This window comes from Equus asinus, chromosome 11 (genome assembly GCF_041296235.1).
Source record: "Equus asinus isolate D_3611 breed Donkey chromosome 11, EquAss-T2T_v2, whole genome shotgun sequence".
In the NCBI taxonomy this organism is placed as follows: Eukaryota; Metazoa; Chordata; class Mammalia; order Perissodactyla; family Equidae; genus Equus; species Equus asinus.
The window spans coordinates 51,296,941-51,314,397 of NC_091800.1; the positions used below are offsets into that span (position 1 = coordinate 51,296,941).

At 37.3% G+C, this 17,457-nt stretch overlaps 1 protein-coding gene across 5 annotated transcripts in view; it reads right to left on the reverse strand.

The window, feature by feature from the left end:
- KLF12 (KLF transcription factor 12) overlaps positions 1-17,457 on the reverse strand; it is a 418,145-nt gene that overhangs the window by 221,582 nt on the left and 179,106 nt on the right. For 3 of the 5 annotated variants that reach the window (XM_044779861.2, XM_070519950.1, XM_044779862.2), the window contains one exon: positions 11,681-11,770. The exons of the other annotated variants lie outside the window; for them this stretch is intronic. In XM_044779861.2, coding sequence (XP_044635796.1) covers positions 11,681-11,770 — 90 coding nt within the window. The remainder of the gene's footprint in view (positions 1-11,680; positions 11,771-17,457) is intronic. 5 annotated transcript variants of the gene reach the window in all.

Sequence of the window (17,457 nt, forward strand, 5' to 3'; positions counted from 1 at the left end):
GTGGTATGGAAGGTTAATGTATTTTGCAAAACTAAGCAGATTAAATCACTCTAACTCATGAGAGACACAGAATAAATGGCCCAGTTTTAAGCGCATGTGGTTTCTCTGCTTGAGTTGCCCAAGTGATTGTTATGGTACAGAATCAGGCTAAAGTCGCTGCACGTCTATAGTATCGTATGGTTTCAGTAGAAGGGAGCGTCTCCAGAATCACACTTACATCACCTTAAGACTCTAACTGAGAACATAACAGGGCAGCACTTACATAATTCTCTGGGTCCATAAAAATACTAGGCCCACAGGAATCCCATGGATTATTCCCAAAGTGTTACACAGAATTATAATAAAATCATATTAGATAAATAAAATGGCATAAAGAATCTGACAGAGTGTCAAGCATGAAACTCAAATGTCAAACCAGTTAACTATAACACAGCTTCTACGTGAACAAATATCGGCAATTCCAAATTTATCTAAATGAATTCTGGAACAGCTGAAGAGGCTTGAAAATTCAGTATCACAGCAAGAAGTAGGGGATAGTATAATGAAGTGAGGAAGGGAAGAGAGAAACCTGTATGTCAGCTAAGAATGAGGAGAGCCCCAGAGACAATGGTTCCTCCCCCCAAAACTGGTACTAAGCCAGCATTCTTCCTTTGCGAGTAACAGAGTTCTGCTGTCCAAACAAAAGGATGAATTACATCCTTTTACTCTGAAAAATCTGCTCTCAGATGGCAGCCTAAACAAGGAGAAGCCCCATTCCTACCAACGTTTTTCCACACTATCTCTGCCTACCCAAGAATGTCCTTCCTTCTTCTCTATGCCTCCTCTCCAAACTCTCACCTCAAGACTCAGGCCCAATTCCACCTATGTTATCAGGCCAGGAGCATTTCCTGGTACCAACATTAACCTATACTACTTAAGTCCATAATGACCTCTGGGGATCTTATCTATTCACAGCTCTACTGAAAATCCTAAACTGTACACATATTGGCACTTGAAATATGCAGGTGGTTACACCCTTTAGCTAACAGCTAAATGTTAGAAGCCTTGAGTTATAATCTTACAACTGACACTGATTATGTCTGGGCTTTAGGCAAGTGACTGCATTACCATGTTCTTAATTTCTCTTGTGAAAAATGGTGACCACAATACTCTGCTCCATCTTCTCACTGAATTTATGCAACTATCAAAGGATAACGCACAATAAGGTAGTCTAAATTATGCAAGGGATACTTATAGATGCAAAGTAGTATTCTCGCCATCATTTTTCATCAGACTATGAACTCTGAAGAAGCCAGAGGAAGTACAGTTCCAGCATCAAGGAAATGCACAGATTAACCAAATTGATTCAGTGAAATAATCGACAGACATTATTTCAATATGTATTTTTCATGAAACATGAAAATAAAATAACGAGAACGATTCTTCAAGACCTGCAAAAACCACTGATTCTCCATGATTGCTTCACTTAGGACATTTCTAGAATTTTTTAAATGGCAGCTTAGTATTACCAAAAAAGCATCTTTTTTTGAGTTCAAAAACAGTCCGTTCTGACACTGAGAAGTCGCGTGATCTTGGAGAAGTTACTTAACTATTATTAATTACAAATGTCCTCATTAGTAAAGTGGAGATGATCACCACAGGATTAGCATGAGTGTTAGATGAGATTTTGTCAATGACCAGACACATAGTCGTGTCCATAAACGGTACCCTTCATGGCTATTCCTATGAGAAATTCTATATTAGGATTATCTTCCAAATAAACTGGGGCTCCTTCAAGTCAGACTATCGTCTACCTGGAGCCTCAACAACGTGCACCGTAAGTGATTGTTTTGAGGCTGAATTAACAAACGAATGTGCCTGAAATCAAGCTGAGAGTTAATACACATGATGCAATCTGAGCTCAATTAAGTGCTAAATTGGGTGAGCAGTGACTACAGATAGATTCAATAAAAGTGCAGAGAAGAGAGAGATCAATGGGAATGCTTTATAGAAGAGAATTTTGTTCTGGGACTGGTCATGGGATAACCATGACCTAAATAAAAAACAGGAACAGTGAGGGTATTAGGTGAGGCAACAACTAGCAGCCAATAAATATCATATATATTAACTCCTTTATCCTCCTAGAAACTCCTGGAGGTAGGTACTATTATAATCACCACTTTACGGATAAAGAAAACGAGACAGAGAGACATTAAGTAGCATGTTCAGTCGCAGAAAAGCTGCCAGAACCAAGACATAAACATAGTCAGTCTAGCTCCAGAGCCCCCACACTTAACCACAGAGAGTCATCGAGGTAAAATCTATGTGAATAACTAGACATATATTTTAATTTACGTATACAAAATATTTTATATCATGAAATTAAGCAGAAATTTAGACTAACAACAATTGTAAGAGCAGTTGCTTTTTATTGATTACTTAATACATAGTGTACTTATGCTAAGCATTATGTATATAATTTCATTTACTCTAGCTGAATTCTATACCCTTTACTATATCTGAATTTAAATATAGGAAAATGCTCACATTCTTCTCAGAAACATTTCTCTAGTTCAAAAACATTGCATAGAAATATGACTATGCCCCAAGGACAATAATCCAAAGAAGCTAAAGACAAAATCTCTGCTTATATGTATTTATGGAATGTCGATGTGGAAATCAGAAGCCGACGCAGCAAATAAAATTTGGTGGGAGGGAGATGACAGCAAATGAGGGCACATAGTCATGCAATGTGAATGGAAAGAGACAACTGCCTCTATATATTTTATGAAGATAAAACAACAGACATTAAGGGTTTTGCCATACTCATTTACCATACTAATAATGATGATGTATATGAAAATGATGCTCCATTGCAAAATAGTTGATGGTGAAAGGCTGGAGAAATTTTGAGGAATACATATAAGTTTTAGTGAGTACAATATTGATGGGGGAAAAAATATATGATCTTGTACATGAGGAGGTCATAAGTATGAGCCTGAAAATAATGTCTAGACTGTCAGGTGCCTAAAATGTGCCAGTAGCCACTGTACTGTTTGTAGAAAATATTTCACCTCAAATACTTGGCCTCTTTATTTTTTTAGTAAATACAATAATATATTGATGATCCATTTTTAAATGATCTGAATACTCATCTTTTCATGGAATTTATAACAAAACTTGAAGCGACCCAGGAGACTTTTCCACCATCTTCTAACAGCTGCCTTAGCCGAGAGAGGCTGGAGGTTTTAAACCACAGTTGCATTAATTTCTTTCAAGTTGAAAATAAAAAAGTATATAACCGAGGTTAAAAAAAAAAATGAACCAAAGAAAACGACTTTATCTTCATTTTAAAGAACAGTAAGATTGTCTTATTTAGCAAATATAGGCTTTAAGACTGAATAATCTCAATCACCATCTTCATCGCTTTGTTGAAAAAGATATAATTAGTTATGACAAGAATATAGCAACGAGAGTGAAGTTTCAGAGTTGGAAACAGAATTGATCATGGGGACTATGAGTCATCTGAACATCAGAGTTCATTTACGATTGACGAGAAGCATATATTTCTTTACTAAGGAAATCTTTCTTCAACATTCCCTTAAGACAAGAAAAAGGACTGACCAGTGGATCAGAGACAGATTCATTTTTCCAGAGGCCACAGACACAACCACTCAGCAAGTCATTAAACTGATCAAACTCGCCACCAGGTCAAATGTGACTTGGTAGCAAAGCAACCATTTTCCTCAATGATTCTCCCCCACTCCGTACGTTTGTAGACAACTTGACATGGTTCCATAGGTCACTGAGGCCCCATTCATTTTTTCAGTCTTTTTTTCTATCTGATCAAACTGATCAATTTTGACCAAATGCCAGACATTGTGATTTTTACATTACTGAGGGCTAGATCTTGTTGTCTTCCTTAGGGTGCTGGACGTTATTCTGGCAGAACTATGTAACTTGCAGATCAGTTTGATCCTTTCAAATCTCCGTTTCAGGTCTGTCATGGCAAGTCCAGATCAGACTACTCTGGGACTAACTCAGTTCCATTGCTAAGCTGTGGCCCTTAGACCTCTACCAAATGCCCCATGTATGAACAGCTCTCTCCATTCTGGTTTGTGTGAACTTTCTATGAACTCCAAGAATTGTTCTGCCTATTGCCTTCATTCTTTCCTTGCCTTCCTCTGCACAAGAGCATTACTTAGCCAAACTCTTAAGCGGACCATTCTGAAGATCTCCAGAGCTCTTTGTACACCTCCTTCGTCTCTGTTATTGTTCTCCTTAAAAATTAGTTGCCTTGACCTCTCCAAATTCCAATCCCTGCCTGCTTAACTCAGTGCAACTGCTAAGCCCTGTGTGGGTTCTCCCTTCCTGCTTTGCCTCCAGGCAGGAGCCTGAGGCAACAGTAGAGTTCACCTCCTTTTCTACCCTACTCCCAGGGATCATAGTCCCTAACTGTCTGTTGTCCAATATGTGAAAAACCTTTCATAGATTCTGTCTGGTTTTCTAGTTGTTTATGTTGGGAGGTCAATTCCGATAACAGTTAATCCTTCATGGTCAGAAGCAAAAGTCCTCCAAGGGTTAAATAAAGTATTTTTGTGAGACACTTTATAAAGTGTGAATCAATATGCAAATATTAGCACAAGAAAACATATCTAGATAAATACATGCCTCATGGTCCAGATTTTTTTTCTTTTTTTTAAGTTTTTTATTGAGGTCATATTAGTTTACAACACTATGTAAATCCCAGGTGTACATCATTATATTTCAGAGGGAGAAAGGGGTAAAGGGGCACATATGTACGGTAACAGATGGAAACTAGACTTTTGGTGGCAAACACGGTGCAGTCTACACCGAAACAGATTTTTTTCTTATTCTACCAGAAAGACTAGTACACGAAGCAGAACACGATCTTGCATACACTAAAAATGTTCTGGAAAGATTAATTTCCCCAAAATCAAAATTCCCAAATTACTCAGAGTTTGAAATTTCTTTAAGAAGTGTTCCTTTTTACAAAGCACTGACCTATAAAAATGCAAATAACTCTTGGAAAGAAAATCATTTTATATTCTCCTCAATGAATGAGACTGCAGTTAGAACTGGTCATCCGTTGGTACCATGACCCATCACAGCACAGAGCGTCTGGGTGTCGGGACTCTGGGGGGAGGAGAGTAAAGTTGAAGGAGAATGTACATTGCTAACGGGAAAGAAGCGGGGCAGAATCATCAACTTCATAGCTTTGCCCAGGGCAGGCCCAGAGGGAAAGAATTCGTCTGCCTGCTATATTTCCCTTGGGTACTATCTGTAATTACTATCACAGCTCATTGATTTTCAATTCTTTCTATTAATACATTTATTGGCCATTTTGACATAATCTTTTCCTGCTTTTTAAAAGATGGTCTTCTCATATTAGCAGTAAACGCAACTTCTGCATATGTTTTCCTTTGAAGCCAGCGAGTGACATGCAAAGACTTCACTACAGATCAAAAGATCTCAAGCAGTGGGTCATCAGAGAATATTAAATGATAAGCAAATTCATATGTCTTAAGATAATTCTACCAATTCACTAGCTATGCTGGCTCCTGTTCCACAGTAGGGGAGGTAATAATGAGACCCTGTCAAAGGGTAATGCAAGTGGCATTTTTATAGCGCCTTTTCTTCTCTTCTGAAAAAGTCATTAAAGTAACACTGTCTTACTAATAAGCTTTTACACACAGATGTATATTAAATCTTTTATGTTAAACTAAACATAGAGGTTTACTGAGGAAAAGAAGAAGGTTTGTTTGTTGGACTTTTTTTCTCCAAAGCCACTGAATTTTAATGTAACGCCCTGTCTTAAATAAGCATTCCATAGCACATGTCTAGGTTCAGCTACAATACTTGCACCTGTCTCTATTTATTTATTAAGCCTAAGGATTGGGGTCTTTTCTAAAATAGCCCCTGACTCAAAATATTCTCCATTTCAATATGGCACTGGCTCTCACTTACAATAAACAGCATCTGAAATAATTACTGTTTATTGAGCCCTGCCTAACTATTAGTTCCTTGTGCTGGGATGATGAGGAATAACGAGAAACATAAACCGTAAGTTCTGCTCTTAAGGAAGTTACAATAGAGTTGGCTTAATGGTGCTGGTCAGTTCTCTGTGATACAGAAATGCCTTCAACATCTTGTTATACAGAACGGTTTGCAAGCCGCCTCTAGGGAAAAGACCATTATTCTCTGTTGTCCTACCTCTAAAATCAGGGAGCTCAGAGGAATCTCTGGTCTGACCAGGCCTGATATTTTTCTGCTAATAAGCCATGGATAATACAACTGAACCTATAGCTGTCTGCTGCCAGACTCCTGCCCTTCCCAGCCACATGGCTGTGGTAGAGAGACATCAGGCTTTCTCCCCCAGCGTGCCACAGAGAGGTCTTCTACCACCCAATTACTGACTGCTTGCAGCACTTTAAACTGGCAAAATATCCAATCTCCTTCTCTCTCCCTGCCACACCATTGCCACTACGCTCGACCCACAGGTCAGAACTGCACCTGCCTCTACAAGAGAAGAGAGAGGAGGAGGCACCAAGGGCATCACACTGCTGTGCTGGTGGAGGAACTCAGGTCACCTCCTTCTCGGGCTCCTCCAGCTTTAGGAAACAGGGAGGGTGACTGAGTGAGGACTGTTTCTTTCATGGCTCCCTCTAATATCTCTGCACCTACGTCTTTTTTTATATTTTTATTTACAGAGCTCTTCTTGTCTTTTTTTTTAAACATTTTACTTTAAAGAATTTCAAACATATACAAATATTAGGCAGAATAATTAAATAAGCCCCCTTGTACCCATCATTCAGCTTCAATAATGAAGGAATCATGACCAATCTTATATCATCTCTAGCCCCATCCATTCTGCCCTCCCATTTTATTTTGCAGCAAATCCCATTTAATCATTTCATCTGTAAATATATCAATAAGTATATTTAAAGTAAATGAACTCAGAACTCCTTTAAAATTGTGGTCAAATACCATTATCATAGCAAAATATTCTATCATTTTTGTGTTAATATGATAATTGATTTCTGGCTTCATTGTTTTATTTTTTAAATGATAAAATCAAATCAGAACTTGAAACATTTCTCCGGATATTATTACATAAAAATTCAAATAAAAAATAAGGGTTCCAATCTGAGATTTACCTGAAATCTTCTTTTAGAATTATAAACGAATACAGATGTTGAAATCTCTATTAAATATCTCATGAGAATTGTAGTAACAGAAACCAAAGCAATGGGGCCCTTTTTATCCTTGTTTTTCTTCAAAAGGAGAACATTTATTTAGCATCCCCAAAGCAGGCAGATGCTTGTGAGGTTGGATGGTTCACTTGACTTCCCAGATGAGGAGAAACAGGCAGACAAAGATCAAATGGGACCCACACAGGTGGCACCTGGCTAAGCAAGCATCTTTACTCAGCTCTTCTCACTTTAAAGTCTATTCAATACTACTTCCACACACAGGTAGCTTCCTTGTAATATGACTGTCAAATCCATAATTAGAAATACTTCTCTCACTCCTTGCCTGTTACCAGAATCAAAGAATGTCAGGTTGAACCTGGGAAGGCCTCTTCTCCAACACACCCACTGTACAGATGAGGAAACAGAGGTCTGGAGATACAAAGTAACTTCCTAATGCTATTCAAGCCAGTGAGCTGCCGAGCCAGGAATAAAATCACAGTTTATGTCTTTGAGGCAGTACCCTTTCTCTGCACTCCACCTTATCTTTGGGTGTAACAGTTGCAGGATTCCTCATCCTGCTGTAGTCCTCTGCCTAATAACATGCTAGAACATCCAAAGGCTGATGGCATTTGGGAAGCTCTTATAACAGCAGGACACCACACCAAAGGTCACAAAGTCATTCCAACACTCCTTGCTGTGCCCTTGAAGCCTATCACAAGAGCACGTGCCCTTCCCATGGACAGCTCAGCAGCACGTGCTGTATTACTGACAAGCCTGAAGAGAACCGAAGTCACATTTCAGGAGACTGCAGTAATCATCTACTCAGATCTCACAACACTAAGTATGCAAGTGCTACAGAATTCCAAACAGAAGGAAGGCACACAGAGTTGGTGTCAATATGCCACCGTATCTACCCAGTTCACATGGCTACAAGATGAAGACTCTTCCATCAATGAGAATATGCATCTCCAATTTTCATTTTTATGTTCACACAACCCTACGAGGTAGATGGAGCCACTTTATAAGCCCCTATTGACTGGTTTCATATTTTTCACCATGCCAGTTATAATGTCTGGAGAAGCTGAATAAAGCATATATTTGCTGAGCACTTACCATGTGCCAGGAAGTATAAGAAAAATACAAGAAATAGTTCATGACCTCTAAGATTTCACAGTTTAATTGAGGAGACACGACCACACACACACACACCACAAAACTGTTAAGACAATGAGGTAAGGCAGTCAGAACTTTTCAAAGAGAGAAAGCCAGAGAGGCTAACTTGGACCTGTTCCACAGGCTTTCTTTAGGCTCTGAAATGTGCTCATCAGGTCCTGAATTCCTTGGAGGGGTGGGGTTACATGTAGAGACCAGCTGACAGGAGAAGACCTAAGGGACTATTTATAGATGGAAGGAGAGCACAGGCATATGCCTTCATGGTGCACTGAAACAGGAGGTCCACATAAAGAAGTATATCTCTACAATGCTCCCTGTAGCCTAAAAGGCAGACTAACTTTTCTTCCCCAAAAGACTGGATGCTAATGTCTGTCTTAAAAACAGAGTCTCAAAACTAGGTTTTCCAGAGTGATTATAGAGTCCAACCAAGGCACCAACTTCAGGCTTTCTCATTCACTGCTGTGACGCATAGGTGCATTTCTGTAACTTTTTCTTCACTGTAACTAATATCTTTTTCAAAAGCCCATAATAACACGATTATTTTAATTTCACCAATACATCGACATTTTCTTATGAAGAATCAAACTTCAACCAGCCTTGAATAACAAATGAGGAAAGAGTCCCGTAAGACTGAAATCAAGAAATCATCAGAATTCTAGCACTCCTTATGTAAAAATAATTCTGAGATTCTGAAATCATACAGTATGTCACCCATCCCATTCTCCCTAATGAAACTCCAGTCAGTGACCAAAAATGAAGTTCATTAAAAGTCTAGATTTTATCTCTAATTTTAAAGAAGAGTTTATTTGAAGTATTACAAATGACTAAATACAAATTATTGTATTCTATAATACATTTCATCAAACACTGTGCGCTGCTTCTTAAAGCTTGACTGTCAAAGAGAACAAAATTATATCTGTCATGTATTTAAGAAATACATACAAAAACTTAGGAAAAGAATAAAATCAAGTTTCTATTTTCCTTCAACATACACAATCTAAATTAGGGCGAAAATACCAACATCAGCTCCAATCAATAGGAGGAAAATTGATTTTGATGAACAGACATTAAGCACGTAAAATCTATGAAACTACAAGTTTTTCTGTCCCTATTTGAGGACAGAAAACTACTTTTAATAAATAATGTGACATGAGGTTCTTATTCACACTGTAAAACCTCTGGGAATATTGGCTTTTTGTTTTTTGTGCTCCTAAATCTTTCACGCAAACCTTACCTTACAAATGAAAAACGATAGTAAAGAGGAGAGAAGTATCTAGATATCATTAAAGATTTGCAGGACTGGTGACAACAATGCACTATCCTGGCTTTGACTAGTAGCTTTGACAGGTAGTATTTTCTGACTGGTTTTCTGTACTTTTTTGCCTTTCTCTAACATATAGGACTTGAGTAGATTTACCCCCACTGAAGTTGAAGAACATACAGTCATGCACTACACAACGACGTTCCAGTCAACAACGACCGCATATACGACAGTAGTCCCATAAGATTAGTACCATATAGCTTAGGTGTGTAGTAGGCTGTACCATATAGGTTTGAGTGAGGACACTCTATGATGCTCATACAATGACGAACCGCCTAATGACGCATTTATCAGAATGTATCCCCGTCATTAAACAACGTCATGACTGTATTGCAAAATAAAAGCAAGATTGTGAAATACATGACTTTTTCACTTTTCCATCAGCAGTGGAAAAAGGCCATCCTCTCTGAATGAGATGTTATAGTCTATATAATTTGTTGAACTTAAACATGAGGTGTGCAGAAATTTATTTTATTAAACTGATGTTAATGCATCTAGATTAAGAAAACAGAACTCTAAAGAAATAAAACAAATCCTTCTTGTGGTTAGGTTAAACAATAAAAATAAAGACTAAATCGTGTGGAGGATATAGAGTTTAACTTGATGAGTCAGGCTAGAAAATCCAGGTGAACACAAGACTTTTTCTGAAGGTTGGTCTACAGTCAACAAATACTACTAATAACTGCCACATAGTCTTTGCTCTCTCATCGTGTTCTATTGCGTAAGTTTGGGGTTGAATCTATGTGAGCCAGTCATTATGTCATGGATAGAACTGTGGAGCTGACATACTCACAAAGTCCATTTCAGAGCTGTGACAATCAACACTGAACATAAAGGTGAAATGATGTCCTCTACCACGGTGGGGCTCTGTTTCAGACACAGGCTTACACTGAACAAGAGAAATATGTATTGAAATGCCATACACCCTGCCACACATTGCTCAGGAATGGAGAAGTTACTGGAGAAGCCCTCTAAGTGTTACCATCTAGATCCATGCCCTCGGATGTCCTCATTACAAAATCCTTTTGGAACATCAGTTTTCTAATCCCTTGAATGGGGTCCCAAACGAACTCATGCACACTGATTTTTGTAACAGCGATCTTTTATTCACTTTTAAAATTTCTTTTGACTGCTCAATTAAAAAACATTGCTAATGGTCTATGTTGATTTTCTGAATAAGAGAAACACTAAAAGATTAAGATAAAATACTTATTTATGTCCTTTTTTCGGTCTTCGGTACTGCCTCAGTGGTGGTGGTTTAATAAGACAGTTACACAGTGTGCACTCAGGGCCATGAGCAGTGCTTTCTCCCTTAAATACAAAACGTGGTCAGCTATCGCTGCAAGCCATCAAACTGCCCTTATTATGATGTTAACTAGGAGAGCTATAAATGTGAACCTCCTACATCCTTTTTAAAAAACCTAGCTGTGCTCTTAAGTCTTCATATTTTCAGTAGCCATAAATTAATTCGTCAATTTGGTTACATATTGTTAAATAACCTTTCTTTTGCTTTTATGTGCTTTTCAAACTCACTGACCGGAATTTCATCAACTGTTTTAGCCCTCATTGAGTAAAAAAGGGTAAATACAAATGTCAAAAGAAAAATCCATCCAACAAACAGTAGCATTCCCATACCTGTATTCTGCAATTTCCTAATTTAGGAAGAACCAAGCTATTTCGACATTGAGGTTATACTCCCACCTTATTTTCTAATACTTCCTCTTCGCTTTGGATTTCTATTAGCTGTTCAAAACATTCACCAATTTAAACAAAGTCATCTGGTTCTTATAAGGTCATGATGCCTTCCTAATCTCAGGAAGTTAGTAATATTTGAGGCTGGTAAGAATCAAGCACAGTCTCAGACGATTTTAACTCAAGAGAGAAAACCTTAAGCAAGTGAAAACCAGAAGTGTTCTGCAAACCTAGGCTCTGGAAATGACTGCCACTATCATAAAGAGAAGGAGGTGGGGCATCCTCAGAAACTTCTGCTTACCCCTTGTTCAGATTCCAAAAGCTCTGTTTTGACTCTGACTGCCGGCATCCCATCAAGCATTAACATTCTGTTCTCAAAGGAGTTGATATTCTGAGAATAAAAAAGAGAGAGAAGGAAATTCAGCTATAAAGCATTCAAAAGAGGACATCTGAGAGAGTCTTCCTCCACCGTAGTACACTGAGCGCTGCTAACCTAATTTTTTAACAATGAAGTATAATTAAATGAGACTATCAGCATAACCAATTATCCCCCCATTCTGAACTTTCATTTGAAATAATGACCAAGAAGTTGAATTAATCAGTCTGATTCTCTGACCTCTGGGTTGGAGGTCAGACTGTAATAAACTGGAATAAGGAAACCTTACAGTAATTTATATTTATGGGGCTGAAACAATTCATCACACTTCTGCAATAGTGGAAGGAAATATAAGGCAAGTTTCTTTCTTCCTTATTTCTAGAGGTTGTCTTGCTTGCAGAAATCCATAAAACAGAAAATAGATAAAAATAATTTATAGACTCTCATATTATTGTCAAAGTCTAAGTAATGTTTTAAACAAGATGATATAATTCTGGACACATTGAATTTTGGCATCATGGCAATTCTGATCAAATGAAAATTTGTACATATCAACCCCAAATATCTCCTTTAAAAACAACCAGCATAAGTCTTGGATTAAGAGTAAATTCCTAAGATGAAGTCATAACCAAAGAATAAATAACAATTTGCTTTCTGTTCTGGTATACGTTTGGCTCAGTATGCCACCTCTTGAAAGAAAAACTTTATTTCTACTGTGGCCCGATAGAATTTCAATAACATTTATAAAAAGATTAAATCAAGGTTATTTTCTACTAATTTTCACTGCTTTGGGGATTCTTCTGAAATCAATAACCTATGAAGGGAGTCAGAAAGCCACATATCAGTGCTTGCTTAAGGCCAAAATCAAGCTCCTGTTTTAAAAGATGTTTAGCATGCCAATTTTACCCTCATATACTGACTAAACTAAGAAATTGAAATGAGTAAATTTGACTGAGTTTTGAGAACGATTCCTTTGCTCAATTATAGAATGTAACCACGTGACACTGAAGTGGCTGTATTAAAAGAAAGAGATCTGTTTCTAAATATTTTGCCTACATGGTGACAAAGGTTAATATCATTTCTAAACCTTCAGGTTTTCACCTTTCATGAAGTTGCTTTTCTACCAAATAGACAGTTAAATAAAAATAACTCCCACTTCAACAAATCATAAATTAAATATTTTTATTACCAAATAATACCAACAGAGTGCAGTATAGTGAAGCTCTAATTATTTCTCCTATTTCTTGACTCTTTTTGTTTAAGAAAAGTACTCAAAGAAATAAATTTATAGGGCCTCATCACAAATATTTTCTCCGAGAAATCAACACTAAGAAAAAGCAAATTTACTCTAGAGATAATGAGCATTTAAAAATTTCCTGCTACCTAGTCTTTTAAGTAATAAAAAGAAGAAAAATTGCTGTCATGTTCTTTTCTTAGAAATACAGACTATTATTAAAACTGGCAGGATAAATTTAAAAAAATTTTTGCTTTTGACTTGTCTAAAAGATTTAGGGCTTTTGCATCCTAAGAGCTTAGGGCAGAAGGAGTTGCGGTATTACTAGCCAGCTCAGTTAATTTGTTCCACGCTTAAAATCCTTTCATGGAGGCTAGTAAGTTGTTTACACATCAGGCATGGATCTCAAATCCTCATGTGTCACTTGCTTCCGTGGTTGGAAGCAGCCAGCTTGGCTTGTCACCACCGAGTCTCTGAGAAGCCTTCCTGCCGCGGCCAGCCCTTAACTCGCCCGCCTTTCTCAGCAGCCAGGAATCTACCATAACAAAGCATCCCGTAGGCTGTTTGGTTGGTAGACAATGAAGGATGAGTTGATATTGCTTCCTACCCGAGAGGAGGTCTTGCCCAGACAAAAAGGGAAGAAGATGCTTTGCAAAGGAGGGGAAAACACAAAGAGCGATTCTGGAAAGGCAGGTTTAATGAACTGTTAGAATCTGATTAGAGGCTAATGTCCTTTTAGTGCTTTGTATCAATTTACAGCTGAAATACTTCAACCATTTTCCTTACTGGCTGTGATAAACTCATTAGTTTAAAAAATGCAAGCTAACCAGAGACTTTGAAGTTAAAAACTGATAAATCACGAAAATCTTGACTGTGTCTATGTTCCATTTAGCACATTTAAATATCCCTGCATTTTCATGATGAGTCCTTTTTTATTGCTGTTTTTGAATAATTCTACATGGGTTAAAGATAGGATGCACATTTTAGTTTCATGTAAAAGTGAAAAAATAAAACATTTTCAAAAATTTTTTAAGAAATTAAGTTTTCCTGGAAGTATTTCTCTATCTATGATTTTCCAGGATCTCCACAGCCACAACCACAATAAACACCATAAATAATAATATTCACAGCTAAAGAACCAAGCCTTAACTATTAAACTCTTTTGACTAGTGCAGATTCAACCTGTCTATATGCTCAAAGTTATACTGTAAATATATATGAAGCATATTAATCTCTGCATTCATGATTCTAACCCTGTTTAGCATAAACATAAGCACTGAGCATCACGCCAATATTCCAAACCATCCAGGAAGGTGTATGGTTTTTTATAGAGCCCATGATAACTGAAAAGCATTGAAAATATAGTCCTTGGAACAAAATATTGATAGATTTATCTCTCTAAACTAAAATCAGATATATAATCTCAGTTGAATGTAGACTTTAAATATGTAATAAACTAATAATTTAGAATAGCTGTCAAACGCATCTTGCCACAATCTTAATCAAACACATTTGCTGTGGAATCAATTGTTCAATTGATTCCCAATAAAATTACAGTCATCAATTTTAGCAACATGGTACTTTTTCCGTATTTGTTGAACCAAACAGTTTTATATTATAGAACCCTTGGAATTAATAATTTATGTGTATACATATAATTCATACACACATAAACCACACACATCTGTGTACACCTATGTTACTTGCTTCGTATGAGTAGATTTTACCAATTAAAGCAAAATTTATTAGCTGGCTATTGACCATTACATGTGCACTGAATGAGAACGGTACTCTGGATATTCCTATTTGCCAAATAAATTTTGGCAACACGGTAGTCCAGCTGACAGTAGTTCTACTCAACAGCCTTATGAGCACAACTGTCACTGATCCCACCATTGCAAAATATTTTGAACAGAATTGCAGGAAGGAAAGGGACTGATGCTCAATGATGATAATTTATAAAAACACAGAACTCATAAAAATATAGAAAGCTGACTTTCTGGGTCAACTACTACAATCTACCCTCCTACCGGCATAATGCAGGTCTTTTCCTTTCTCTCCTCCTGACTGTGGGTCGTCCAGTTTGCACGAATGCAGTGATAAAGAGCCAGTCAGCCAATATTCAATAGACCTAATTTTTAAACAAAGTTTCCTTTCATAAGCCAAAAAGAACCTATTGGTATTTGTTTTGATCTTTCAAGGTACAGGACATATTCACTTAAATATGTATCCATCTTACATCTTCATGTTTGGCTACAGGTGATGAGAAATACCAACTGCCCTCCATCTATGCTTGTGTTATGTTAAACAGCGATGGGAGGAACATAATGAGTAGCAATTCGGGATTCATTGCACCAAGCTGATTAAGGCACTTTCAAGGAAGATTCTAAAGGTTTGTAACACAAATGAGTCAACTGGTTAAAAGTATCATCCTGTGGACAACTTTTCCTATAGAAAAAGGAACGGAATCAGATTACAATTAACTTTTTGCTCAAAAAGAATTTCTGAGAGAAGTCAACCTCTAGCCTTTCTTGACTCAACTCTACCCTAACAACCACCATAAACACTAACAACAATACCAATTTTTTCAATTTACTATAGATGTGCTAATCCAACCAATTAATAGGTCATTTCTTTGGAGAGAAAACAACTCTTTTACCCCAACCCCAAAACTTGTGCTGAAATACAAGAGAATCAGTGAAATCCTCCTGCTCTTTATAGTAAGGATCAACAAACCTAATAGAATAGAATCATGCTCAGCCAACGGTTTCAGTTATCTACTGCTGTGCAACAAATCACACAGTAGCATAAAACGACAATCATTTCATTATTATCTTGGTAACGAACATAATAATAATACCTAATATTTGCATATTTACTATGGACCAGACCCTGTGCTAAGAGCTGTGCACATAGATACTGATTTAATCCTCACAGCAACCCAAGAGGTCGATGCTATATTATCTGAAGATGAGGCATCTGAGACACAAAGAGGTTAAACTGTCAAAAGTCACAATGGTACAGCTCTGTCCCAAACTTAATGAGTCTGAGCCCAAGCTGAGCTCCTAACCACTATCACTATCTCGCTCTCTCCACTCATTTTATCAAAATGGGAAAAAATATAAGCAACTTATTGAAGGCCCCAACAAAGGAGCTCTGGAATCTCAGCAACAGCTTCTTTCAGGGCTGAGCTGCTTTAGTCATCAAACTGAACGTGCAACTTCTGGTCACTGGTGAGTATCAACATTATGGGGAGTAACAATAAGAGGTCAAAGAAGCTCCTGTTTCAAAGCTGCTTCACTTTTTCTTTCTTTAAATCAAGCTTTCAACATATTTTATTGGCTTGATGAGATTATACATACTGATCCCAGAAATATCTCACAATTAATTTAGCAAGTCATTCCCATCCTGACTTCAATATCCAGAAAATCTATGGTAATCTCATCTACTACCCAGTGTTTTGAAAATATTCATATCCGTGGGGGCTCATTCAATATGTTCACAACAGTTTCATGTACTTGAATGATACAGTAACTTCACCTCTACATTTTATACTCAAGAGAGATAACTTTTGGCATCACATTTAATTTATAATTGCTTAGATTACATGAACGAGCATATCTTCCTATGCTCACATATCCTTACACTGCTAACACAATTATGTAGAGGGCATATGCATAATCAAAGCATCTGAAATGGTACAAAATAAACATCAGTTCAAACACAGACTTTCCACTCTAATGTAGCCTTTCATCTTTCATTCCTTTGCAGCATGGGAGAGTGGTTATCACCTATTTGGCCATATTTTATTGGCAGAACTAAGAGCCAAAACTATAGACCTACTGGGGCTCTCAACTTAAATCCCCTTTAGTGATTTCAATGATCCATATATACATTAGTCTGAAACGTTTGTCTTCAGTCTCAAAAACAAAACCCTTCCAAAGATATCCTCACACCGAAACATGGAATAGTGTCTCTCACAGGGACTAGTAAAACTCTAACTGTGATGCAGCAACTTACATTTCCCTGACAGCAAGGATCACTCTCCTTCCTATGTTGGTAAAGTGCTAAATTATCACAGCAACGTATAGTTTACATTAATATTTAGAAATGTTTCCTATAAGTGACAGTTGCTAATCTAGCCATGAAAAACAGAGAAATCCTTATCCAATCTGTAAATGGATGCTTTTCAAGAGGAGAACCAACTCAACCCAAACTGGGAGCCAAAATTCACTACTAGCATTTTCAAAGAGGCTCAATATATTTTCAGAAATTCTAATGGATGCATGCCTTCTTTCCTTTGTTCATTGCGCGAAGATGGTTAAAATAACATCTAGCTTAACATTTTCTGCCCCAACATTAATACAAATTGTAACAGAATATTATTTTTTGTCATTCATATTGTGAAGAGCTACACACACTTGGGGGTTGTGAGTTGGCCAAATCTCCCCATAAACATGCAGTGAGG